At 37.0% G+C, this 27,052-nt stretch overlaps 1 protein-coding gene across 3 annotated transcripts in view; it reads left to right on the top strand.

Moving 5' to 3' along the window:
• NSUN3 (NOP2/Sun RNA methyltransferase 3) overlaps positions 1 to 27,052 on the top strand; it is a 64,741-nt gene that overhangs the window by 27,183 nt on the left and 10,506 nt on the right. For all 3 annotated transcript variants that reach the window (XR_010125658.1, XM_054479535.2, XM_063661458.1), the window contains 2 exons: positions 3,771 to 3,925; positions 4,657 to 4,778. Coding sequence is in view for 2 of the 3 variants with exons in the window: in XM_054479535.2 (XP_054335510.1) it covers positions 3,771 to 3,925; positions 4,657 to 4,778 (277 nt within the window). In the remaining variant the exon portion in view is untranslated. The remainder of the gene's footprint in view (positions 1 to 3,770; positions 3,926 to 4,656; positions 4,779 to 27,052) is intronic.

Here is a 27,052-nt window from a genome sequence, read left to right as displayed (position 1 = left end):
TAAGCAGTAATTCTGCTGGAAGCTATTTTAAAATGCTGACTTGAGAATCTTGACTCGGACTGTATATAATTTAATGAAAAGCTGCCCTGATCTTCAGTTGTAATAATTTAAATATTCATTATTATAATGCCATGCTTCAATCAAGTCATCTACATTTAATGTGCACATACTAAATGCAAGGTATGTGTATAGAGGTAAGGGATATAGAAATAATGAAGATTTCTGTTTCCTGTGGTGTGACAGACTGGGTACCCTAACCAACCCCCCTTAAGAAAATAACTAAAAATGTAGGATATAATATTAAACAAAAATTTTTAAATGCATCAATTATCTTTAAATACTTAGTGGCCAAAACCTAAGAGATAGTGGGAACCTTGAAGGTAAATTACGTACTGAAGCTGGCTTTTGACCTGAGAACATTTGCTTAACATGAAAAACTTACATGTTTTTTATTGCTTCTTGAGAGTGAAGGAATAAAAAAGCCAGAGCCTACCCAAGTAGAGCATCTGATAGAAGATTCACTTACATCAAGCTGGGATTCAAAGTGCTATACCCACCATATAAGGTAAACCAGGAAGAAATTGTCGTCTCCAAATAACTGCAAGGAAAACTGCCCGTCTTCAACTTTGATGCTATGTTCCTCTCAATATTATAATTGGAATAATGATACTGTCCTGTGTACTAAAAGTGTTAGTGGGAGGTAAATCCATATGGGTCTGCAGCAACTTCAATTCTTGCCTCCTCAGAAAGTACGCTTTGAAATCATTATAGTGAAGTTGCAGAACACTGAAAATAAAGAGAAGACCTTAATAGCAACCAGAAAGAATGGAGAGCTTACTTTCAAAAGAACAATGGACAGAGGGTTGACTCTTGAGAACCAGCGTTCAAAGGAATATAAAAGATGACTGTCAATCCAGAAATATATTCAGTCAATAATGCTCCTGAAGAGCAAAAGCAAAATGGAGAAAGAGAGAGAGAGATTAAGAGTTTTTTACCAACAATTCTGAAGGATGTGCTTCAGGAAAAAAGAAAGCCATCCAAGATGGAAGATGGGAGTTAGAAAAAAAATGAATAGCAAAGGTGGGATGTTATGTGGGGAATGCCTAATCATCATTGACTATATAAGACCATTATAATGTTTTATAGGGTCAAAAAATGTAAGTCAAAAGAAAAACCAGATATACAATAACAGTAGCATCTAAAGCAAGAGTGTTACGAGATTCTTGTATCTTTTAGGAAAGTTGGTGAAAATTGACTTAGCTTAGATTTTTCTTAAAATGTGCATGTTAAAAGTCTTTTGGGTTACCACTAAAAAAGTCAAAATAGAATGTAAAACATTTAAACTAGAAAAAGAGGAAAGTTGAATGAAAGGTGAGTAAGAACCTCTTTCTCTGAGGCCCTTAGTATTTGATAGGCAGTGGTGAACAATGGCAGGGGTGACTTTGGGGGTTATCTTGTGGACCTAGCTTATGCATCACTACAGATATGTTTGGCTTCATCTTTACTCCCATCCCTCACCTCATGGCTGGAGCCACTTGAATTGTTTCCAGAGACTGGAGAAACCCTAGCAAAGGCTCTTGCCATTCATGCAGTTATCTTCTGCTAATGCTACCACTGCCACAAATTGAAGAGCCTCCCGATGAGTGCCAGCTGACAAGCAGAGATCACCGCCCCTGTATGCTTGCAATACCTGGCCTTGGGTACTGTCTGGTTTTTTTTAGCAGTTGCCTGAAGGGGTCAAGTACACAACCCCAAAGTTGGTGGAAGTTACCAGCTCTTGTTACGGATTTTAACCAATGAGAGAAAGAGACAAAAAGCAGCCAGCAGATTGTTCTTCCTCCTTGCTCCACTAACCTCCAGTTCCTGACAAGGCTCTGTAATTTCAAACTGTAGAGTTGTAATTTCAAACTGAGAGACTGACCAAAGCTCTAGGCAGCTTGATTACAAATCCTCCTGTATCTGTCATGCTCCTTCCATGATTTACTTCCTTTTTTCTCTCACTTTTGCTTCCTTAGAATTGCACCCTGTCCATACCATGAACTTCTGTCTTACATTGTTTTCTAGTGATTTCAGGCTAAGACAAGGGCTTTTAGACACCTATTTAAGTTCCATTAGTGAGTCCTCCAAAAGACACCCAAAATAAACATGAAAACTAGCTGTACAGATGTGCTTTAAGATGATTTTCTACTCTTCTTCTCAACAAAATTGATGCCATCTCCTGAGTGTCTTCCCTATAGAAATACGGAGCCCTGGGCCGAGCACGGTGGCTCACTCCTGTAATCCCAGCACAGTGGGAGGCCGAGGTGGGTAGGTCACCTGAGGTCAGGAGTTCCAGACCAGCGTGGCCAACATGGTGAAACCCCGTCTCTACTAAAAATACAAAAATTTAAAAATACAAAAATTAGCCAGACATGGTGACGTGCACCTGTAATCCCACCTACTTGGGAGGCTGAGGCAGGAGAATCGCTTGAACCTGGGAGTCAGAGGTTGCAGTGAGCCAAGATCATGCCACTGAACTTCAGCCTGGGCAACAGAGCGAGACTGCATCTCAAAAAAAAAAAAAAAAGAAGAAGAAATATGGAGCCCTCTTAGTAGAGAAGGTAAGCCATACACAGAAACACCTCTCATGTGAGATAAATAAGAGAAGCACAGAGTATGTTTGGGAAATGGAATAGTCCATCAAGTTTGGTAGAGCACAGAGTACACTGGGGAAATAGTGGGAGGTTAAAATGGAAAGATTTTCCTGAGGTCTGGCTATTATGGACCTTGATTTAAGGACTCTGCATTTGAACTTTATTCAGTGGATGATGGGAAATCATTAAAAGTTTTTTGTTTTTTTTTTTACTTTTTAACAGTGGAATGACAATCAGAAAAAAAAAAAAATATGTAACTGGGCATGTCCCTGTGGAGACACTGAAAGCCTGTGGAGTTGTTAAAATATGTATACACATACATATGCATATATATGTATGTGTATATGTATGTATGTATGTATTTGAGCAAAGGCTTTACAATCTTTTTTCCCTTCTACGTTAAAATGTAATGTTCAGTTAGTTCTCTAGTATTGTTTCCTTGGTAACCTGACAGAGATTGTCGCTATGTTTCTAGGCGAGACTGCTCATAAAAATGACCCTGATTGGTAAACTGCATGTGGGCTGGGAGAAAGAGTAAATAACCAGTAGAGACCTGATAGACGTGCCATGCTTTGGGTCTTCTGAGTGCAGTGATTCTTACAACTGGGCATGTCCCTGTGGAGACACTGAAAGCCTGTGGAGTTTTTAAAAGGAATAATGGTTCCTGTGGGACAGGAAGCTTTTAAGCCAGGACAGTTCCTGCGTCTGCCCCAATATGAGTTTCATCTTCTTGCACCTGAATTACCACCTGTGTTTACTCTTAAGCGTTAGTTCTTTAGAGTGAGAGCCATGTCTGAGATATTGGTTGTATAACATATCTTTAGGAATCTATAATTTTTTATAGGTTTTACCTCTAATAAAATTAAACTTGGTGGAGCAAATGCTGAGAGCTTCTGAGAGACTGTGTAGGCATGACTATTGTAAATGTTTTATGTAGTAGGTATGTGTATCTGTATATACATACACATATACCTTATTTCTGTTTTTAAAGCATAAGAAAATTATAATGTTTACCTCTGAGCCCTATTTCTGCATAATTATGATGAGTTAATTTCTTTCTGAAATTTATTTGCTGAAAAGTAGAAATGTAACAGTTCCATTGCCTTCATTTGAAACTTTTTAATCCTTTTTATTTAGGTTATCTTCATTGTAATGAATATGATAGTCTGAGATTGATGTGGCTGAGGCAGACATTAGAATCTTTCATCCCACAGCCTTTGACAAATGTAATTAAAGTGTCTGAATTGGATGGCAGAAAAATGGGAGATGCCCAGCCTGAAATGTTTGACAAGGTACTTTTATTACATTGTGACAAACTGATGGACGCCCAATAATACCACTATTATGTTGCTTTGTGGTTGTTATTTTCCATCTGTTCTCAGACATAGCCTGATACAGTTTCTCAGTACCCTGGAAAATTTTGATAAAGTGAACATGGAAGCAGTTTTCATTTGATGGTCAGCATGGTTCAAAGGAAGCAGTAACATTGGGATTGAGGATTATAGAATGTTTTATATTGGTAGGTAACTCAAAGATAGGAAAAGATCGGATATTATTTGGGTCAGTACTGTATTGCTTTAAATCAGTAACATTTCATATCAGTATGACAGTTAAAGAAAAAGAGGTCATTTCAGTAAGCTGAAATTGAAATATTAGTTCTTAGAAATAAGTGCTGAGAATTCAGAAATATATTAATGTCTGATTACAATGAGTAACTTTTGTAAAAGTTTTTGCTGTGGTTGTCAAGGATATCAAATAGCATTAGTAGACCTAGTAAACTTTAATTCTCCCATCCTAAGCCCCCAAAAGCAAACACTGAAAGTACATGGGAAGTTTTTCTGAAAAGTGTTAGTGAGGAAATGTCATAAGGAAAAACTTACTTTGGTGTATTTTCAGTTAAAAAAGAAATGTTTTTACTTATTTGCTATTTGTTTACCATGTTTTAGAGAACTTCTCTATCTACTTCGTGCCTGAGAATAGATTGTCAGTGCATATTTGCATCACTTGTCTTTTTTTTCTCTAGGTGTTAGTGGATGCTCCGTGTTCAAATGATCGAAGCTGGTTGTTTTCTTCTGACTCTCAGAAGGCATCCTGTAGGATAAGTCAAAGGAGGAATTTGCCTCTTCTACAGATAGAGCTCTTAAGGTAAGGACTGTTAATACAAAAGTGTATTTTGGTGTCTGATGTAATTTACACAGGCGTAATAGAACATGTCAGGCCCCCAGTGGAGGGCTTGCTGTGTAGGTGTCAATGATTATTCCTCCAAAGGCTGCACTCAAAAAATTCCCAACTTCTTCCCCTTTATCGCTCATACTGTAATGCTCACCGCCCCGCCTTCTACCCCCAGTGACGTGTAGTATTGTTGTGCATTGTCTTTTAAAGGGCATAGACAATTTTACTGTAGTTCAAAGTTGTTTGCTCACTGGGACCCAAGCCTGGGGGTTCATAGCCCTGTTTCTTTTACCAGAATCTGAGCAGCCCCTTAGGAATAGCTTTGAATCAGGATGCATGTTTTGTTATTGTTCTGGATGAATCAGCCCCTAGCAAGTTGTAGCTAGTTGCTAGCGCTTGTCTCCCCTCTGAGAATTTTCCAGAAGGACCTGGCCACTGAATATTTGGTTTCATAAGAACACAGCCATTTTGGAACATTATTATTCGGGTTCCAACGTGATTTTGACATATGCCCTACTCCCATGTAATTCCTCTTGTTTAATGCTAAACCAAATATTTTTGTTTGTTTGTTTTTGAGACAGAGTCTCGCTCTGTCGCCCAGGCTGGAGTGCAGTGGTGCAATCTCGGCTCACTGCAACCTCCACCTCCCAAGTTCAAGCTATTCTCCTGCCTCAGCCTCCTGAGTAGTTAGGATTACAGGTGTGTGCCACCAAGCCCAGCTAATTTTTTTTTTTTTTTGTATTTTTAGTAGAGATAGGATTTCACTGTGTTGGTCAGGCTGGTCTTGAACTCCTGACCTCGTAATCTGCCCGCCTTGGCCTCACAAAGTGCTGGGATTACAGGCGTGAGCCACCACGCCTGGCCACTAAAGCAAAATTATCTATAATATTTAAGATACAATTAAATGGGGCCTTAATCACTCATTACCTCTTGCACATAGAAAGACAGTGAATGACAGTATGCATTTCCAACTTCTGACTGATACACAGCAATAAACATATACCATTACCCAAATATTATAACCAACACTAATACATAGCCTTGTATCAGATTACATCTCAGCTGATTATGGTGATTCTTGGTAGTACTTATCAGAAGGCTTTTCTGAACATTTCAGCAGTTAGACTATTTGTTTGTATACTTCTGATGTCCACCTTTCATGTAACACTAAGATATTTTGAAAACTTTATACCGCCGTTCCCTTTTACCCTTTGGGTTATTAGCTTTGAGATAACCTAGATCCTTCTCTAAATCATTTTCTCACCTAAGCTGTATTGGTTTGGCTTCTTCGTTTTTGTTTGTTTGTTTGTTTGTTTGTTCGTTTGTTTGTTTTTTGAGATGGAGTCTTGCTCTGTCACCCAGACTGTAGTGCAGTGGTGTGATCCCGGCTCACTCCAACATCTGCCTCCTGGGTTTAAGCGATTCTCATGCCTCAGCCTCCCAAGTGGCTGGGATTATAGGTGCCCACAATCACGCCTGGCTAATTTTTGTATTTTTAGTAGAGACGGGGGTTTCACCATGTTGACCAGGCTGGTCTCGAACTCCTGACGTCAAGTGATCTGCCCACCTTGGCCTCCCAAAGTGCTGATATTACAGGCATGAGGCAGCATCCTCCAGCCTCAGTTTCTTAATTATTCCTGCTACACCAGCCTTGCCATTGTTATTCCTTACACCTGTAACAGATACTAAATCTTGTGATGGCTTATTAACATTGTAATCTACACTTTTTAAAACAATAAGTAAGCAAACAGGCTTTCTGAGAATATTATTTTTCTTCTCTATCTGTCTCCTGACAAATCTGCCCCTGACTTCCTTTTCTTTCTATTACCAGGTTTTCTGTGATATATTCTGTCTACTGTTTTTCCTCCCATTTTGTCTCAATTAATTATATTTTATCTTCTGTTTCCTTTACTCTTCCAAACCTATTCTTATTAAAGAACGATTAATGTTTAAAATTTTTAGAATTTTTAAAATATATTTTTAATTATACAGGTAATACATGAAACCATTTTCATTGTAAAAAAATAAATCAAATAATACAAATGAAGCAAAAGGCCCTGTTGGCCACATGCCCAACCAAATATCAGCTTTCTTCTTAGAGTTAACTGTTGGATTAGTATCTGCATATAGTGAAATACATTTTAAAATAACTTTTATCATGATATGTATATTCTTCTGTTACATGGTTTTTTGTTTTTTGTTTTTTTTTTTAACCAAATATTTCTTAGTCTTTTCCATGTAGGTCTACTTTGTTCTCTTTAACTTACGTGAAACATTCAAGAGGATCTATTGTATTCCTTTTTAATCCTTTAATCCTCTATTTCTGGATATTTACATTGTTTTTGTTTGTTTGTTTGTTTACTTTTATAAACCATTCTTTAATTTGTCTCATCAGACAGGTCTACTAGCATTTTTCTTGATTAAATAAATATTGAGAAGTAGAATTGAGGATCAAATATTTTAATAGCTGTGTTGAATTGTTCTCCAAAAAGGCTATACCAGTTTATACTCCCTGCTGCACTGGACTTTGTTTACTGCTTGCTCCGTCTTAAAATATTCTCTTCCCTTGACATTTGTGATCAGAGGCTTTCCTGGTTCTCTCTACTTCTCAGTTATGCCTTCTTCATATATTATTTAACTCGCTCCTCATCAGCTCATCCCACAAATTTTGGGTTTCTTTAGCCTACTGATATTGATCTTTTTCTCTATCTGATGGCTTCAACTGATATCTCCCAATACATGAGCTTAGACTATCTCTCAAATACAAATCTAAGCTTAGATCTTTCTCCTTAGCCTCAGACCTACATATTCAATTACCTATCTGAGATCTCCAGAAACTTAAAACTCAAATAATTAAGATAAAAATCATAATTTCTGACTCTCTTAGGAGAGAGAATCTTCATCAAATCGACAAAACAAAAAATCAGACTAGAAATTCCACCAGCCTGCCTCTTCCCCCTCTCTTCTCGATTTTAGTAAATGCCACACCACCATATATTTGCCTAAGTCAGACATCCATCTCCAGCTTTCCTTTTTCTCATATATTCAATCAATCACTAAGACGTCTCAGCTGTACCTATTACATGTGTCTCAAGTTCACCCAACTCTCTCCATCCTGAATAGCCTAACCTAAGCTACCAGTATTGTCACCTAAATGATTTTAACTGGCCTCTAACTGTCCTACATGTCTCCAGTTGTGAGCCGTACTGCTTGATTCTCCACAATGAAGCCAGAGTGACACATCCGAGATGAAAATGTCGTGTCAATTATCCTTCTGAAAATCCTACAGTGGTTCCCCATTACCAGCAAAATTTCACACTCTTTTTTTGTTTGTTTGTTTGTTTGTTTAATTTGGGGATTTTCCAGTGAAAACCAGGATTTGCTAGACGAATTCTAAAAGAGCTGCAATACTTCATACTGTTAGTGTAATACTCAAGTCCTCTTTTGACCTGGCCCCTTCTTACTTCAGCAACCTCATTGTCTCAGGACTCCTACTCATTTTGTTCCAATCATGCAGTTTCTCAACAGTCCACACAGTATCTCATTTCTGAGGCCAGTGCATTTCCTGTTCCTTTTCCTTGAGAGTTATTCTAATTTACACTCCCCTTTCTCTTGGCAAACTCTACTGATTCTTCGGGAATCAGCTCTGACATCTCCTTACTGAAGCCTTGCCTGACTTCCTAGGAGTGGGGTGGATATTGTCCTCATGTCCTTACCTTCACTTAAAGATACGTTTATTGTAAGTTCCTCTGCTACTCAATTATCTAGTACGTGCCTCTCTTTTTGACAAGACTGTAAGCCCCATGGGAGCAGGGATTGTTTTATTATTTTTATTCCTACCATATAATTTGGTGCCTGGCATGTAGAAAAGACTAAGTAATTGTTTAAAAACAGTATATTACATGGGTTGAGTATTTAGAATTTATAGCTGTAATTAAATTGATAGCACAGTTAATCTGACAAAAATAATGATGTAATAATCATTATGCTGCATGGTGATTAGGCATAAATGTAAAGCAATTCCCATAATTTATTTTGATTAGTATTGCTTTTACATAGCCAAAACATGGCTATAGATTTTAGTTTTTTTATCATTTAATAAGCTTTTCTTAATATTGTATAGCATTTCAATCATCATTGTAAAAACCATTCACATGCATAAACCCCAGATAGGCACCTTCTTATGTCCCAGCAACTAAGGCTCTTCTGTAGTGGCCACTCCTCTCTTCCATCATCTTACTTCCCTAAAGGAATGGTTTTAGTAGCATATCACTTTAGTAGCGAATTGGCAGGGCACAAAACTGACATCACATTGAATGTAGGTTTTCATGTCATCATATGAGATTGGAAAAGGCTGTCACACCAGCCATCTCCCATTCTTTTCCTTCAGCAGCTGCTCTACATTCCCTGCCTCTGCTTCCTGGCCTGCCTGAGAGGTTTTGCAATGACTTGAAGCAGCCAAAATTCCGAGTCCCTTGGCTGTATGATTATGATGACAAAGGGGAGAGAGCAAGATATCCAAGCTATAGGCAGAGAAAATGATCGGAGTCCTGACATCTACAAGTCTTGGGGTTAAAAAGATAAGGGGAAAAAAAATGATAATACCAGACACAATCTCTCTCTTATCTCCTGCCCTTGACTTCAAAAAATGAAAAAAAAAAAAAAAGACTATAGCAATTTTATCATCAGGAATAGCTGTTTTATCACTATCTCACTACCTAGAATTTCCTCTTGCCTGTCTTCCAATCTTTCCTCAGCTAGTTATTGCATTACCTTTTGTTAACAAAAGGCAATCCTTGTATTTCACAATATGAGATAAAAGGTTTTAAAATGCAGGCATGCAAGAGAGTAAAAACATTAATGTGTATGAGTTTCATTCATAGGAAGGATTGATTGCAGATCCTTATTTTCATTTACAAAGAGCAATTGGAATGCAGGTAAACAAATATTGTCTGGCCTCATATTGTGAGCAGAAGATGGCACTCAGAAGTGAGAAAAGGAGTGGAAAAGATAGTGAAGAGGTAAATAAGGGAAACTTTCTGATTGTACTATTTTCCAAAGGCTAGACTTGTATGTACATTGTCTGTTGACAGATATGGTGCTCAAAGGTACTTTATACACATGAGTACTTATACAGCCTTTAAAAGCAAGGACATTCTGTCATTTACTACAACATAGGTGGGACAGTAGGACATTATGCTAAGTGAAATAAGCCAGAAACAGAAAGATAGATACCGTAAGATCTCACTTCCGTGTGGAATCTAAGAGTTGGTCTCATAGAAGTAGCATATAAAGGTGATTACTGGAGGCTGAGGGTGAAGGGAAAGATGGGGAAAGGTAAGACGTTGATCAAAGTCTAACTCTCGGTTAGACTGAAGGAATAAGTTATAATGATCTGTCGCGCTACGTGGTGACCACAGTTAATTATGTATATTTCAAAATTGCTAAAAGAATAGATTGGTAATATTCTTATCACAAAAGAATGATAAGTTGGTGAGGTGATAGTTATGCCAATTAACTAGATTGACTCTTTCTACAATGTATACATAGACCAAGATATTACATTATACTCCATAAATATTTACAATTATTATTTTTCAGTTTTTAAAAAGGTATTTATGCCCTGTATGACTGCGTAAAGGCATGCAGTTACTTTACCAGAAATATTTATGTTACATAAGCAGTCTGCACACTGTTCAGAATTTCAGCTTTTGGCAAGACAGTGTCCTATAACCATATACTCTACAACTCGATATTAATCTGGCACATTTTTATGAAAATTAAGTCTTATTTGATAAAAGTTTTTTATGTTAATTTTTTTATTTTTTATTTTTATTAAAAAAAATATTTTAGAGAGAGGGTCTTGCTCTGTCTCCCAGGCTAAAGTGCAGCAGTGGTGCAATCATAACTCACTGCAGCCTCAATCTCCTGGGTCCAAGTGATCCTCTCACGTAAGCCTCCTGAGCAGCTGATACTACAGATGCATGCTACCACACTTGGCTAATTTTTAAATTTTTTTCTAGAGACAGGGTCTCACTGTATTCCCCAGGCTGGTCTCGAACTCCTGGCTCCAAGTGATCCTGACTGTTTGGCCTCCCAAGTGCTAAGACCACAAGCACGAGCCACTGTGCCCAGCACTGATGTTAAATTTTTTTTTAAAACTGTTAGTAGATATGTAATACTCCTTAAAATTTTTTAAAATTAATATACGTATAGCAGTATATATAATGATAAAAATAGTAATCTAACTAGTTTTCTGTTTTTTTTCACATGAAAAACTTATCGGAAGGCACAATGATGACAGGAGAAAGATCTCAAAACAATATGAGTTCTTTGTATACTTAAAGACTCTTTGATTTATCCATATAGAGGTAGAAGAATTAGAATTTTCTATTGAATTTACAGAACGCAAAGATAAAAGTTACATAAAATTTTCTCACACATCTGTCCCAAAGCTATTTTCAGGAGATGAGAATGAGGAGCAAGGATAAAAGGAATAATTGAACATAAACCAGTTCTGTGAATGGAATGCCACTTAAAAGTATGCCTTTATTATCATTTCTCAAAATAATTTTTGAGCCAGTCATTCCTGTTACATGCTATGTGTGTTCATACTATATAATCAAATTCTTTTGCCTCCTTTGTATTTAAATGTATTACGAAAAATAAAGTGGGAAAATATACTGAAAATGAAATACATGTAGTCTTTAGAAGGTGACTATGATATTTGTATAAGAGAAGTTTACATGATTTTTAGGTGGGAAAGCACTAACTGAAGAATATGATTTATAACAAAAATAAAGGTAACTTATTGCGGTAATGTATCATGTCATTCGTTTCCTAGGAGAAAATCAATCACATTTAAAATACTGACCCCTTCTGGTTTTCTTTTCTCACTACTTGACAAGTAAAATCCAATTTGTGAGCTCATTGAAAAAGGAAGCTTAGATTATTCAGTAACGTTTTGAAAATTTGTATAAATCATCCAGATAACAATCCTTAAAAAGTGGTACTCTGACAGCAAGAATTGTGTTTTGAAAGAAACATTAAAAAAAAAAAAAACACTAACATCTATTCTCTGATGCACTGGAGCTAAGATAAGGAATACCTAGTGACTGTGCAGCGTGGCCTTCATCATTCATCAACACAGTGACCAAAAAATTGATGTGTTTATATTGGAAAAATAATATTTGAATATATGGGGCTATCAGAATGGAAGATTTCCACCACTGCTTCAGCTGTGTATATGTTTTCTTTTTAAAGTTTTAATAATTCAGTTCATGTCGCATACTGTCATCGTATGCTTAGTCATAAGTTTGGAATCCAGAAAACAAAAGCAAACTACTATTAACAACTACTACAATTACTACTAATAATTATTTTCTTCCTCTTTCTGTTCGTCCTCCTCTGTATTCTTCATCTTGTATCTTTTTTTCTTTAAGTTTAGGTGGCAGTAGTCAGAGGTTATGAAATTTAAAATGTGCAATTTGTTTGCAGAAAGTACACACTTCTTTTTAACAAGAATTTACTGATCAAAATATTACACATTCAATGAAATGATAAAAGATTGAGGAGCTATCCAAAGCTATAATTTGTAACTATTATATTTTCTTTCATAAAAAATATGTCAAATATATATTGACAATATGAATACAATCTTGAAAATGAGATGTTATCAGCATTTATTAATTTATTTACATTATCTACTTTTTAAAATTTATTTATTTATTCATTTGTTTTGAGAGAGAGTCTCACTCTGTTGCCCAGGCTGGAGTGCAGTGGCATGATCTCAGCTCACTGCAACCTCCGCCTCCTGGATTCAAGCAATTCTCATGCCTCAGCCTCTCGAGTAGCTGGGATTACAGGCGTGTGCCACCATACCTGGCTACTTTTTGTATTTTTAGCAGAGATGGGGTTTCACCATGTTGGCCTGGCTGGTTTAACTCCCAACCTCAGGTAATCCACCTGCCTTGGCCTCCCAAAGTGCTAGAATTACAGGCATGAGCCACCATGCCTGGCCTAACATTACCTACTTTGTACTGGTGGGAACTTAGCTAAGCATTACAGATTTTAAAATATGGAAATGATTCTTGTTCTCAAGGTCCTCAGGCCAGTTATCATAAAATGTGGTAAGACCTATAATAGAGAGAACAGTTAGGGTGCTGGGGGAATAGAGGGAAGGATGCCTAACTTTATTCTTGTTAAGGATGGAGTACAAAATAAGCAACAGGTAAATATTTAAACTAAAGAGATTTGTCTAATATACAATATTATTATACTATAGTATAATAATATACAATAGAGTATAATATACTGGAGCTGAGATAATGTATTTATTGATTTATTTATTACCTTTGGCTGCATATAGTATGTAGAGTAATAGGAATCATAATGATATACAATTGATATCTTTTTCCACTTAATTTATCATGAACATCTCAATTATTCAATAGTCTTTGAAAACATGCCATTCCTTCATTTATTTATTCATTTATTCAGGTAGTTAGGAATATCTAAAACTCTCCTTTCCTTATACAATCTCATTAATGCAAGAAATAGTACAAAAATGTATCCTAATGGAGATTAAAAGATCAACTTTTTAAAGTTCCAGGCAAGAGCCTGATAACTCTTTGGGAAGGAGTTAATAGCAGCTGGCCTGTGATCCATTTCTGTTTTGATTTCCAGGGGGACACTCCTAAGGAAAGAAAAAAGGCAGGTGACCCAATTAAATCTTCTCATAAACATGTAGATAATTGGCCTCCTTGGTAAATAGACTAATGAGTTTTACTAAGAGGATAGTTCTTAGTTATGGCATGCTTTGAGCAGAATGTTCCTGGTTAGGATTGCCTATGGTAAACACAAACTAGCATCTATATAGATTTATGGGGCATGGCTTCCTAGAGATACCATGTATCAACTTCATAAGGTATGTTGTGACATAACCTAAATGCTCCCCATTGTGTGAGGCGACCTGTGAGCATGATTTAGAGAATTCATCTATTCTGAGATAGAAAGCCCATACCCAATACTGGTAGCAAGACCTGGGGAGCTACATCAGCTGTCCCAGACCTTTCTCTGCTTCTCTTGTACCACTTGATTGCCTGTATACTTAAAATTATTATTAAATAGTAAAGCTTGATAGTGGGTAAGGTCTCTGGTCTGTGTGTGTCTGATTTGACAATTTGATCTTTTATGTTAGCTCACTCCTGAACCCCAACCAGGCCTCTGTGATGAAGCTGAATTGAGGGGCATGATTTGGACCTGAGTCCCAATTGCAAGCTTTTTATTCCAGTCCCACGTCTAAATCTTGGGATTCAATCAACTCTTCCAACCAGCTATTAATAAGACAGAAAATAAAAGCCTTGCCCCTTACATGCTTGGCATTGGAAACATGATTAAGAGGATGAGGGGATAGCTTATTCCATAATTTAGCACAACAGTTACATATACAGTAGAGAGCTACTGAAATATTTCTAATAATGAAATTACATAATTACATTTATTTTAGAAAGATTGTTACACATAGAGGGTAGACACAAGAGCAAACAGAGAGAGAAGAAAGCTATTGGGAATAAATAATTAGGAAGTTATGGAATTTTTCCAGATGAGCAATGATTATCAATGGATTAATGTTAGAAGAAAGCAGTCTTCAAAATAAGATGACACTTTAAGCGTTTCATTAACTCATCATAGTTTATTCAATTTGTAAAATACCACGGATGTTAACAAGAGTTTAACATCCTTTTTCTTAATAATTTGAAAAGCTTTTAATGGATATTTAAGAAAACAAAACTGAGCCAATAAGTATAATAAGTATATTAAAGTATTTGAAACATGGGAGCACATAAATTCTTCTAGTTTAAAAAATTTGAACTGACTTTTCAAGATTTCTAAAGAGTGACCATTGCGTGCAGCAGAGGATGACCTGGCTATTTTGGGAAAAGGTGCGTCTTTGTCACTTGAGCATTCTTAGTTATCTCTTGGTGCTCTGTGTTCTTTTTGCCTCCCCCGAACCTTCTTTCTGTTGGAACAACGACTTTTATGATCCAAAGGATTGGACCTTGGGCTGAAAAACCACGATCCAGCCTATCCGTTAAGAGTCCCTGTGACTCTTTCTTCTTCTATCAGCAAGATTTTCCTGGCATTTGGCCTCATTCTGCCACTCACTACAGGAATTTGAACTTACCATGCCATTGACCTAAATGGAGTCACTAAAATGCCTTTAGTAAACTTTGTAGGCTTTTCTTTTTTAGTCTGGCTACTGCAGTTGTCAAATGACTTCTTTAGGAAAAGATGGTCATTTTTTTCCTCCAAAGATTTATTTAGGACATTGGCGTTCAAACTCTGCTCTGTAAAGATGTAGGGTTTCTGTAGAATGGCTTCAGGAGCTGTCTTGAAGGAATAGATAGGGATGAACAGGAGAGCCCCTTAGTCTGGCACACCAAATTTAACTAGAGGCAGGGTGTCTTTTTCCGGTTAAGCATGTAGAATCTCACTTGAAGAAAGTTTCTTCTTAACACACACACACACACACACACACACACACACACACACACACACACACACACGGTTTGAATAAACCCTTTTAAATCATTAAAATCAACTATAAGCAGTCTCCATTCATAAGCACATTTGCCATGGGACAAAATCAGGTCAATTCTGGTGGTTTTCTTGAAGGCTTTTCTTTTTTTTTCATTTGTATGAGTTAAGAGGCAATGGTTGATAGGTCAAAGACCCTACCTTGAAGTTGGGCAGGCCTAATGTGGGTTTGTTGTCACTCTTTGCTCACCTAAGCAACACAAAATGAGATCCTTATGTTCAACTTTAGTGGAGCAGTTTTAATCCCTACCGTTCATATGAATATGAGTATTCATATTAATGAGACAGTAAACTGTTAAGAAGAGGTACTAAACGTGAAGTCTCCAAGTGGAAACCCATAATAAATATGTTAAAATTTGTCATTTATAATCTATTTCAAAAATCTAATGTCATTACTCTGTTGTACTAGTACTTTATAAGAAATATTGAATATAAATATAAAGAAATATTCTTTATAAGAAATATTGCTTCTTCAAGGTAAAAACTTACTGTCAGTGGAAAGAAGATAATTGTTTTTGTTTCTAAGCATTGTTTTTGTTTCTAAGGCTGACAAAAGAATAGCCGCTGGGTGTGGTATCTCTGAAAACAGCAAGCTTGGTCATGTTTCTTTATCTTGAATTTACAGAACTCTTTTGATAATAAACAGTGTGATATCTAGAAATTTGATTACTTACTGTGAGCACAGTGAAGGCTACCCTCAGGCTTGTAAAATAATACCTTTAAAACTGATGACGGCATTAGGTAACTATCAACCTAGAAATGTCTGTGTTTTAGATTCTTATAGTACTCTGAAACTTAATTTTCAATCTGCATCTATTTGATAGATTGTGTATGAGCTTCAACTTTTCACCTTAATGTTTTCTTTGGTCGTAGTGTATAATAGTGGTCGGGGTTTTTTTTGTATTTGCTTTCTTGCCCAGACTGCCGTTTGCCAGCAGAAATAGTAAACTGATAGAAACAGGGTGAAATGATGAGAAACAGGCAGTGGAAAAATGAAAGAAATGGGAACTGCTGAAAAGGAACAAAAACAGAAATATTGGAAAGGAATACTAGAAGTCAACAATGTAGTATTTAAAAAAATGAAATGGAAAGGAAAAGTAACTGAAGAAAAAATTCCCAAAATGCTTCAGGGAAGAAAAGAAATGGTTAAAGATGTGGTTTTACCATTTGTTAAATTATATTGTAGCGATTAAAATATTTCTGTTTTTTTTTTCTTGAGACAAGTGCACTGGCACAATCTCAGCTCACTGCAACCTCCACCTCCCACGCTTAAGCAGTCCTCCCACCTCAGCCTCCCAAGTAGTTTGAACAATAGATATGTACCAGCTAATTGTATTTTTTGTAGAAATGAGGTTTTGCCATGTTGCTCAGGCTGGTCTCAAACTCCTGGGCTCAAGCGACCCGCCTGCCTTGGCCTCCCAAAGTTCTGGGATTACGGGCATGAATCACTGTGCCTGGCCTAATTAAAATGTTTCTATTGCTATATCAGATTAGGCATATATATGTTTTGTTGTTGTTTTGTTTTTGTTGTTTGTTTGTTTTGAGATGGAGTCTCACGCTGTCGTCCAGGCTGGAGTGCAGTGGTGTGATCATGCAGCCTTGACCTCCTGGGTCCAAGTGATCCTCCTGTCTCAGCTTTCTGAGTAGCTGGGACCACAGCATGTGCCACCACACCTGGCTAATTTTTTTATTTTTTGTAGAAACAGGGGTCTCTCTATGTTACCCAGGCTGGTCTCAAACTCCTGTACTCAAGTAATCCTCTTGCCTTGGCCTCTGAAAGTGCTGGGATTATAGATGTGAGCCACCATGCCCAGCTAATTTTTTTTTTTTACTAGATTAATTTTCTTTAAATCAGACTGTCTACTGTCTCCTGCCCCACTCTCCCAAACTCTGTTAGGTTTCCCTTTTGTTACTAGAAAGGCAGTGTAAGGCACAACTGACATTTTTAAATGTCTTAATGGTATTTTGGGGACACCATATCTCAATTTTAAAAAAGTGGCCATGTTCCATAAAGTCAAATTTACTTTAAAAAGGTTACCAAACTGTTCTACTAAATCAGAAATGAGACCACAATTGCTAAGTAGCTGCCCTCATTAACAGGCTATTTTACTTTCTGTAGGAATTTATTATTTAAGACCCAGTTAGCAAGAAGAAAAACCATTCTCATTTTTATAAATTACTTGTGAGCAAAAGCTTTTTTTTTCTTTTTTTTCTTTTCTTTTTTTTTTTTTTTTCCAGATAAAGCCTCTGGCCTCTATCATTTCCATTTGTTCTATAACATAAAAGTGAGAGGTTGCTTCAACTATTCTCTACTCAAAATTTTTTTTGATAAAATTTTTATTTTGATATAATTTTAAACTTAAAAAAAAAAATGTAAGAATAGTACAAGGAGCTCCTGTGTGCTCTTCATAGAGATTCATCAACTGTTTTACACTTCACCACATTTACTTTTTTTTATTATTATACTTTAAGCTCTGTGATACATGTGCAGAACTCTATTCAGAATTTTTGTGTGTTAGTTTCAATTAAATATATTTCTTTGTTTTACGCTGAAAATTCTCTTCCTGACCTGCCTCTTAATTAAGGTAGCATTTATTTGTTTTTTGTTTGTTTGTTTTATTTTATTTTATTTTGAGACGGAGTCTTGCTCTGTTGCCAGGCTGGAGTGCAGTGGCACGATCTTGGCTCACTGTAACCTCCACCTTTCAGGTTCAAGTGATTCTCCTGCCTCAGCCTCCCGAGTAGCTGGGACTACAGGCGCGTGCCACCATGCCCAGCTGATTTTTTTACTTTTAGTAGAGACGGGGTTTCACCGTTTGGGCCAGGATGGTCTTGATCTATTGACCTTGTGATCTGCCCACCTCAGCCTCCCAAAGTGCTGGGATTACAGGTGTGAGCCACCGCACCTGGGCTTTTTATGTTATTTTTTTGAGACCCAGTCTTGCTCTGTTGCCCAGGCTGGAGTGCAATGGCACAATCTTAGCTTACTGCTCACTAAGGCGGAGGCTTCCCGGGTTCAAGCAATTCTCCTGCCTCAGCCTCCCAAGTAGCTGAGATTATAGGCACCCACCACAATGCCTGGCTAATTTTTTGTATTTAGTAGAGACGGGGTTTCACCATGTTGGTCAGTCTGGTCTCGAACTCCTGACCTCAGGTGATTCACCCAACTCGGCCTCACAAAGTGCTGGAATTACTGGCGTGAGCCACTGCACCCAGCCCATTCATTTATTTAATAAATATGTTTTAAGAATATAGTTTCCAGTTGTGCTGTATGTAAAAAATACAAAACGAATGCAACAGAAACCCTGTTTTCAAGTAGCTAAAAATTTATTGCTTGGGAAAAACAGAATAGGGAGAAATTCCATGGAGAATCAATGAAAGTTTCAAAGACTGAGCTCTGAAGTGGGTCTAGGTGAAGAGACCATTTTTATTCACTTTTTTTCTAAGTGACTACAAGCTCATTCACCTAGGTAAAGGAAATTTTATGATGTTTGTAGCAATTTGTGTAAGCATTAGAACTTTCTAAGCATCTAGAAAGAAGAGGCAAATAATTAATTTTAATTCCTTGATTTGGTAGTTAATTACACGAGGGTGTCTGTCTTGCTTTGAAAGGGCAGAAGTATTGCTAGCTATGTATCAGAGTTTGGTCAGAGTAAAATCTCCACAAATGATATAAGAGATTTATTATTGGAATTAGATATTATTTAATTAAGGGAGCTGTTTAAGTAGTCTGTTCTATTGTGTCACTACTTCTGGTGGTAGGCTTTAAGTGAGCAGGGCTGGCAGTTAGCACGTGAGGTTAGCGGGGAGTAAAGACACACTAGAATCCACGAAGACAAAAGGTGAAACACGTCTCTTCTCTGCACATCCGGTTTGATGATGTGAGTGATCTGCAGAAAAGCTGGTGGATTCCACCATGGACCTGCATAGGAACCTGGTCCAGAATTGGGAAGAGCTGAAGGAAGGTCCTGTGATTCCTGGAGGAGCTGTGGGAACAGCTGCTGCCTTTACCTACATGTTGAGTCACCGGATGTGTAGCAATATGTGTGTACACTAAGCTCAAGGAGTTTTTGACGATTACATAGCAAAGTTACCAAGATATATGACATTTTATTAGCCCAGAAAGATTCTGAGTACGCCTTCAGAATTCATTGTTCCCTTCATCAAAAGCAGTTATTTTTCTGATTTCTTTTTACCATAGATTAGTTTTGCCTGTTCTCAAACTTAAAAATGTAATGAAATAGCATGTACTCTTTTATCTGGAATTTTTCTCTCAGCATAATATTTTTGAAGTTTATTCGTAGTGTGTGTCTCAAAAGTTTGTTCCTTTTTATTGGGTCAGGTGTTAAAGTGGTACTTTTGCTTTTGGCTTAACTCCCATTGTCTGGACAAGAACATTTACTTAGAAATGCATGAATAAGGCTTGAGGCCACTGTATTATTCCTGGAAGAGCTGCTTCCTTAGAGATAATTTTCAGTGATAGAAAGTTATCAGTGATAACTTTGGGGTTACAGAATCTTTTCAACCCTGCGAGGCCCAAATTGCTGAATTCTCGGTAGGCTTGGATTTCCACACACACAGCATTCCTGAGCAGAGCTGTGTTCTTCCATTTCAGCATCCAAATCCCTCAGATCTTTCCTGAGTTTTCTTTCATTAACATACACTAACATGTTACAATTTTCTTCTAGTTATCCTAGAGTTATGTAAATCTTGTTAGTATATAGTCTCTCTTCCAAGATATCATAAATAATGATTTTATTAAACGTTTTGGCATGGCACAGTAAGAATTACTGACTATATTAGAGTTCTCCAGAGAAAAAGAATGGAGATATACATATATGTATACGCGTATATATATATATAGCGTATATACACATATATATGTATACACGTGTATACATATATGTATATATTACACGTGTGTGTGTGTGTGTGTGTGTGTGTGTGTGTGTGTGTGTGTGTGTGTATCTGCTTTGACTCCTTCTTACTAGTTGCAATGCAGATTAAACAGCAAGAACTGGGATAGCCACCCTGGATTGTGAGGTTGAAGATTGGGCCTGGATCCCTGACGATTCTGGAGTCTGGCCATCCACTAATTACCTGGACAACCTTGGGAAGCCATCACAGTACAAACATAGAGAGTACTTACATAAACCTAGATGGTGTGGCCTACTACTACACACCTAGGCTATATGGTGTAGCCTATTGCTCCTAGGCTATAAACTTGTACAACAAGTTACTGTACTGAATACTGTAGGCAGTTGTAACACAGTGGTATTTGTGTATCTAAACATACCAAAATGGAAAAGGTAAAGTAAAAATATGCTATAAAAGATTAAAAAAAAAATGTATACCTGTATAAGGAGCTTGCCATGAAGGGAGCTTGCAGGACTAGAAGTTGCTCTGGGTGAGTCTCAGTGAGTGAGTGGTGAGTGAATGGGAAGGCCTAGGATATTCCCGTACACTACTGTAGCATTTATAAACTCTGTACACTTAGGCTACACTAAATTTATAAAATAATATTTTTCTTTCTTCTATAATAAATTAACCTTAGCTTACTGTAACTTTTTTACTTTATACATTTTTAAAGTTTTTAAAAACTTTTTGACATTTGTAATACTTAGCTTAAAACAAACACGTTGTACAGCTGTACAAAAATATTTTCTTTCCTTATATCCTTATTCTATCCGTTTTTTTCTATTTTTAAATTTAATTTTTTGTTGCTGTTGTTGTTAAACTTTTTTGTTAAAAACTAAGACGCAAACACATACTTTAGGCCTGCGCAGGGTCAAGATCGTCAATATCACTGTCTTCCACCTCCACGTCTTATCCCACTGGAAGGTCTTCAGGGGAAGTGGCATGTGTGGAACTGTCATCTCCTATGATAACAATACCTTCTTCTGGAAGCCTCCTGTAGGATCTGCCTGAAACTGTTATACAGTTACCTTTTTTTTTTTTTTTTTTAAGAAGGAGGACCTGCTTAAATAATGATAAGAAGTATAGTAAATACTAGATGATAGGAATTTTTCAGCTCCATTATAATCTCATGGGACCACTGTCTGCCTTTCTATCGAGAGAGAGAGAGAGATTTAAGGAACTGGCTTATACAGCTATGAAGGCTAAGTCCCAAATTTGCTGGACGTGCTAGAGCCTGGAGACCCAGGGAAGAGTCAACATCACAGGTCAAGTGCAAAGGCCATCTGCTGGAGAATTCCACCTTGTACCAGGGAGGTCAGTCTTTTGTTCTATTCAGTTCTTCAACTGACTGTAGGAAGCCCACCCACATTATGGAGGGCCATCTGCTTTACTCAGTCTAACAATTCAAATGTTACTCTCATCTAAAAACACCCTCACAGACACACCCAGAATAATACTTGATCAAATATCTGAATATCATGGTTCAGCCCAGTTGAACATAAATTATGTAGCCATCATACTGGCTTTCTAACCTGTAGTGTTTGTGACCTTGCCCTCTATTACCTGTTTATTAAGGCAGTTCTACACTTAGATTCTGCTACAACAACTCCACATGGTACCAAATTCAGTATTAGTTAAGACAGTTTTTCTTCTAATATAACAGAGTAAGAGATTCAAAATAATAGGGACTTAAATAAATGAGAATCTGAATAGGCCTCCCAGGGTTGTCTAGGTAATCAGTAGATGGCCAGACTCCAGAATCATCAGGGATCCAGGCCTAATCTTCAACCTCACAATCCAGGGTGGCTATCCCAGTTCTTGCTGTTTAATCTGCATTGCAACTAGTAGGAAGGAGTCAAAGCATAGTTCAACATTACTTCCACTCACATCTCATGAGTCAGACTTAGTCATATGATTATGCTTATTACAAGGCAGTTTAGGAAATTAGCCTTGGCTGTGCCCAATTAAAAATCCCATTACTATGGAAGGAACTGAGAACAGATACTGAAGAATAACTAGAGGTGTCTGCTACAAGTTGGAAATTCCTTGATCAGGTAATGCTGGAAGGTGTGAGGAGAATAACCAAACTCTTTTTTTTTTTCTTTGAGACAGAGTCTTGCTCTGTGGCCCAGGCTGGAGTGCAGTGGCGCGATCTCGGCTCACTGCAAGCTCCGCCTCCCGGGGTTCACGCCATTCTCCTGCCTCAGCCTCCCAAGTAGCTGGGACTACAGGCACCCGCCACCACGCCCAGCTAATTTTTTGTATTTTTAGTAGAGACGGAGTTTCACTGTGTTAGCCAGGATGGTCTCGATCTCCTGACCTCATGATCCGCCTACCTCAGCCTCCCAAAGTGCTGGTATTACCGGCGTGAGCCACCGCACCCGGCCCAAGAATAACCAAACTCTTAAGCAAGACAGCCAGTTTGAAAGATTTTACAATAATCAGGAAGTAGTTGACAAAGCCCTTACATAATGAATGGCAGGGGATAACTGCCATTAAAAGTATGAGCTATAGAATTATATTGCCTGGATTTTAATCCTGGTGTAGACATTTCCTGAGAAATTTTGTACAAATAACTGTCTTGCCTTAGTTTTCTCATCTGCAAAGTAAGAATAATAATTCATGCCTCAGAACTTAATTGAAAGATTGAATGAGATAACATATAAAACACAACGTCAGGTAAAAAAGGAAATGAAGGATAAAGTTCTAGGGCAGACTGATATTTAAGGGATATGAAAAAGAGGAAAGGCAGATGGGGAGGCGGAGGCTAAAGGGGGACTTCAGAGAAATAGAAGATGAACAAAGAAAAAATAGCATCCAGGAAGCCAGATCAGAAGAAAGTTTCATGAAGTTGAGGATTAATGGCAGAATCAGGTAAATGAAGGCTGAAAATAGGCTTTTTAATACAGGCTGTTTGTCTAGTTATTTTCTTGCTGAGTCAAGCTTCTGAGGAAAACAGTATTTTTATCTACCTTTTAGAGTTGTCAACAAACTATTGTTAAATGAATTACCAAGTTATTTGGAATAACTACCAAGGTATTCCAAATTATTTGGAATTTTAATGAAGGACTAACTACTTTTGAGTTTCTACATTGGGTCTAATATGTTAAAATTGTACACAGCTATCATTTAAATGCCAATCTGTGATGAAAAGTTTCAGATTATGTCTCAGTGTGAAGTATGTGCTTTCATTCACCTCATCATAATGCTGTACAGCAACACTTTAATAGGTGGAGGTTGTATGCTCCATAAAAGGACTGGTAGGTAAGATTCTCAGGTCATTGCTTAAGACCTATTAATTCTACTTTATGTTAAAAGTGCCTGGAGGTATATAGTGATTTCTTACCTTCAATGGGTATTTGAGACAATTGGGATGTTAGAATGAATGCATGTGGTGTCCTGTGTCTTATTGCCTCAAATTCCAAACTTATTTTAGCAGTCGTAGTATTTGCTTCAGGGCACATAGCTTGAGGTAAAAGCTTGAGGTCCTCTTTCCGGTACTAGATTTGAGTGGCAGTCTTTGTGCTGCTTTAATTAGCTGTGTCACTTGAGGCAAATCAGAGTCTTTGTGACCTTCGATTTGATAAATCTTGTCAGACTATTTACCTTGTACATCTCACCTCATAAGGTTTTATTAAGACTCTGTCTGTGAAGTGCTGTTTAACTAGAGCACCAAGTAAACATAAGGTAATATTATTAATTAAGCTGATCACATGTCCTGCACTCAGTTAACATAGCAGTGAGCATCTTGTTTGATTTCTGGACCAAATCCACATTCTGTTCTCTTTTATTCAGGAAGATTCTTTCTATTTTGTTTACTTATTTCTTAAAATAATTTCCTGTAATTTAGATTCAGGGGGTACATGTGTAGGTTTGTTACATGGATGTGTTGCGTGATGCTGAGGTTTGGGATACGATTGATCCCATCATCCAGGTAGTAAGCATAGCACCCCCTTCTGCCCTCTCCCTTCTGGTAGTTCCCAGTGTCTGTTACTGCCATCTTTCTGTCCATGAGTACACAGTGTTTAGCTCCCATTTATAATTGAGAACATGTGATATCTGATTTTCTGTCCCTACATTAATTCACTTAGGATAATGGTTTCCAGCTGCATCCATGTCGCTGCAAAGGACATGGTTTCTTTCTTTCTTTTTTTTTTTTCTTGCTGCTCTATTCTAGTTTAAAGAAAGTGTAATGATTTCCTCATGGAGAATATGTACATGTGTCCAGTGTTCTCTGGAAGCATCTTACCTTTTCAGTTTTGGACTTAAACTGTCATTTGGGCAGTGAGATAAAAAGACTGTAGTTTTCATACATTTTTCACATTATTAATTATATAACTTTTTCTTTTCTACATAAGTTGCAAATAGCTTTATAAGGTAGTCTCATACAGGCTTTCTGAAATATTAATTGATTATTAAATGGTTACAATGGACCAACTGCAGGATCGATGTTCCTATGCTTATTTTAAATTTTTTAAATTTCTACAATCTTACTTGGTTTTAAAAAATGTATAATGCTAGAGTTTCTGAGAAGGAAAAGCTTGCTAATATTGTGGCATCCTTTACTTATATTTGCTTCCAACGGAAGGGTACTATTGCCTTGATACTCTAATGGCGAAGGAAGGGACATGAATAAAGATGAGGAATAAATATATTAATCATAGTATTTTGGGGCTGTAATCTTAATTTTTCAAGAGCACAGACATGTATGATTCTTTTACTTCTGTACGAGAAATTGTAGGCGAGACAGTGATTGTGACTTCAAACTTGTTTTAGCGATGACGTAAAAAGAATTTGTTTATCTCCTGGTGATAAGTCATGAGAAATTAATGAAAGCGGGAAAATCACTCTCATTTTGGTCAAAAGATGGCACTGTTGCTGTGCTGATTGTTCTTTTCTGCATTTTTGGCTCAGCCCTTTTTAAATGCAGAAAACAGTTGAATACAGTGATCTAATTAACACTGACCCTCCCATCAGAATGCCAGATTTTCTAATCAAGCGCCAAAAGAATAGATCCGAGAAAGGGAATTTATATTTTTAAAAATGTGTTAGGATGTTTTAATAGCTATTTATAAAAATAACATTCTGTGTTTGAAACGCAGATATTTGCCAAGGGAAAAATAGGACATCCTGCATCGTGGTTTAAATTTTGGTTATGTTTTGAAACACCTTCCTTTGGAACTTTGATAACTGTCAGTGTTTTAAGACATTTTAGGCTTTGTTTTGTTTTGTTTTAGTTTTTCAAGGTCATTGAACTTGTGCTATAATTAAGATAATACATGTTTTTCTTTAAGGTATTTAAGTCAAGTAATAGTTTTTCTTTTATTTTCCTTTCTTACTATCCTTTAGTTGGAAGCCTGTGTCGATTAGTCTGGGAATGTAAAGGTGGTCTATCTTGTGCTAGAGAAGCAACACATTTTCACCTTGTTTTAAGCCAGTTTCTTAAAAGGCTTTTGAGGCATGATTCCCTGTTTCCCTCTAAGCAGACCTTTCAAGGGTGGAGAACTTCATCCCTGAAGGCAAAGCATTAAACTTTGGGAAAGACAAAATGAATGCCTTTAAAAAATACGTTTATTATTGATTTTACAGAATTTCTTTAAAATACAGACACGCAGATCAAAACATTTTTTGAGGGAGTGAGAGAAGGAATCCTTGGTGTATTGCAACCACAAAACAATCCAGTTTTCCTTAGAAAACTCTGGTGGAATCCTGCATATAGACTGCTTATCAGTAGATTTGCCTATCTGACGCTTTTAAAAGTTAACATTTAAATGGTTTACTTGCAACGAGTAATTAAATTAAGCTTTTATTGGATAACTAACTATGTGGTTAACTAGTTTTATCATACTAACTAGTTTTATCATACATGCAGATATTTACAGAAGATATTGTATATAGTTTTACAGTATAATTCATTTGGATCTAAAATGCAAGCCGAAAATCTTATTTAATGGCAGATGTGTTTCAGAATTCAGAATTTGTTTGGATTTTAAAGAGGTAATATAGTACATACTTAGTACATGGTCTAACCTCCTTTCTACAGGAGGGTCTGGAGTAATACTCCATAATCAAACATATAAACGTTTTTTCAGCAAGACATCCTGAGATAAGTCTTGGCCATAAATAGCTTTACATGAGTTTAAGTCAGATTTTTAAGCCAAATGAATCTGCCACAACTTTTTTGTTGTTGTTTTTTTTGAGACAGAGTCTCGCTCTATCACCTAGGCTGGAGTGCAGTGGCACGATCTCGGCTCACTGCAACCTCCACCTCCTGGGTTCAAGTGATTCTCCTGTCTTAGCCTCCCGAGTGGCTGGGGTTATAGGCGCACGCCACCACACTCAGCTAATTTCTCATATTTTTGGTAGAGACGAGGTTTCACCATGTTGGCCAGGCTGGTCTTGATCTCCTGACCTCAAGTGATCCACCCCCTTTGGCCTCCCAAAGTGCTGGGATTATAGACGTGAGTCACCACGCCCGGCCTCACAATTTAATTTTTAAAAACCTGTAGGTTACAGAGCTTTTTGGATTTCACAACAGAGTATGAGATAGACCTGAAGTACCACTTGGTTGTATTCTGTGAACTGTCAAAAATCTATTGGGGATTTTCTGTTTGCAAATGAGGGAAATTTAACATTATATTCTATTTAATGGTTTCTTTTTAAAAACTGTGTATTGTTTTGTTTTTAGCAGCTTCATTAACTAGGTGGTTCAAACACAAAATACATTTCAG

The sequence above is a fragment of the Pongo pygmaeus genome, chromosome 2 (genome assembly GCF_028885625.2).
Source record: "Pongo pygmaeus isolate AG05252 chromosome 2, NHGRI_mPonPyg2-v2.0_pri, whole genome shotgun sequence".
Taxonomy (NCBI): Eukaryota; Metazoa; Chordata; class Mammalia; order Primates; family Hominidae; genus Pongo; species Pongo pygmaeus.
The sequence above is the reverse complement of the archived record's forward strand: the minus strand, read 5'-3'. Positions and strand labels throughout refer to the sequence as shown.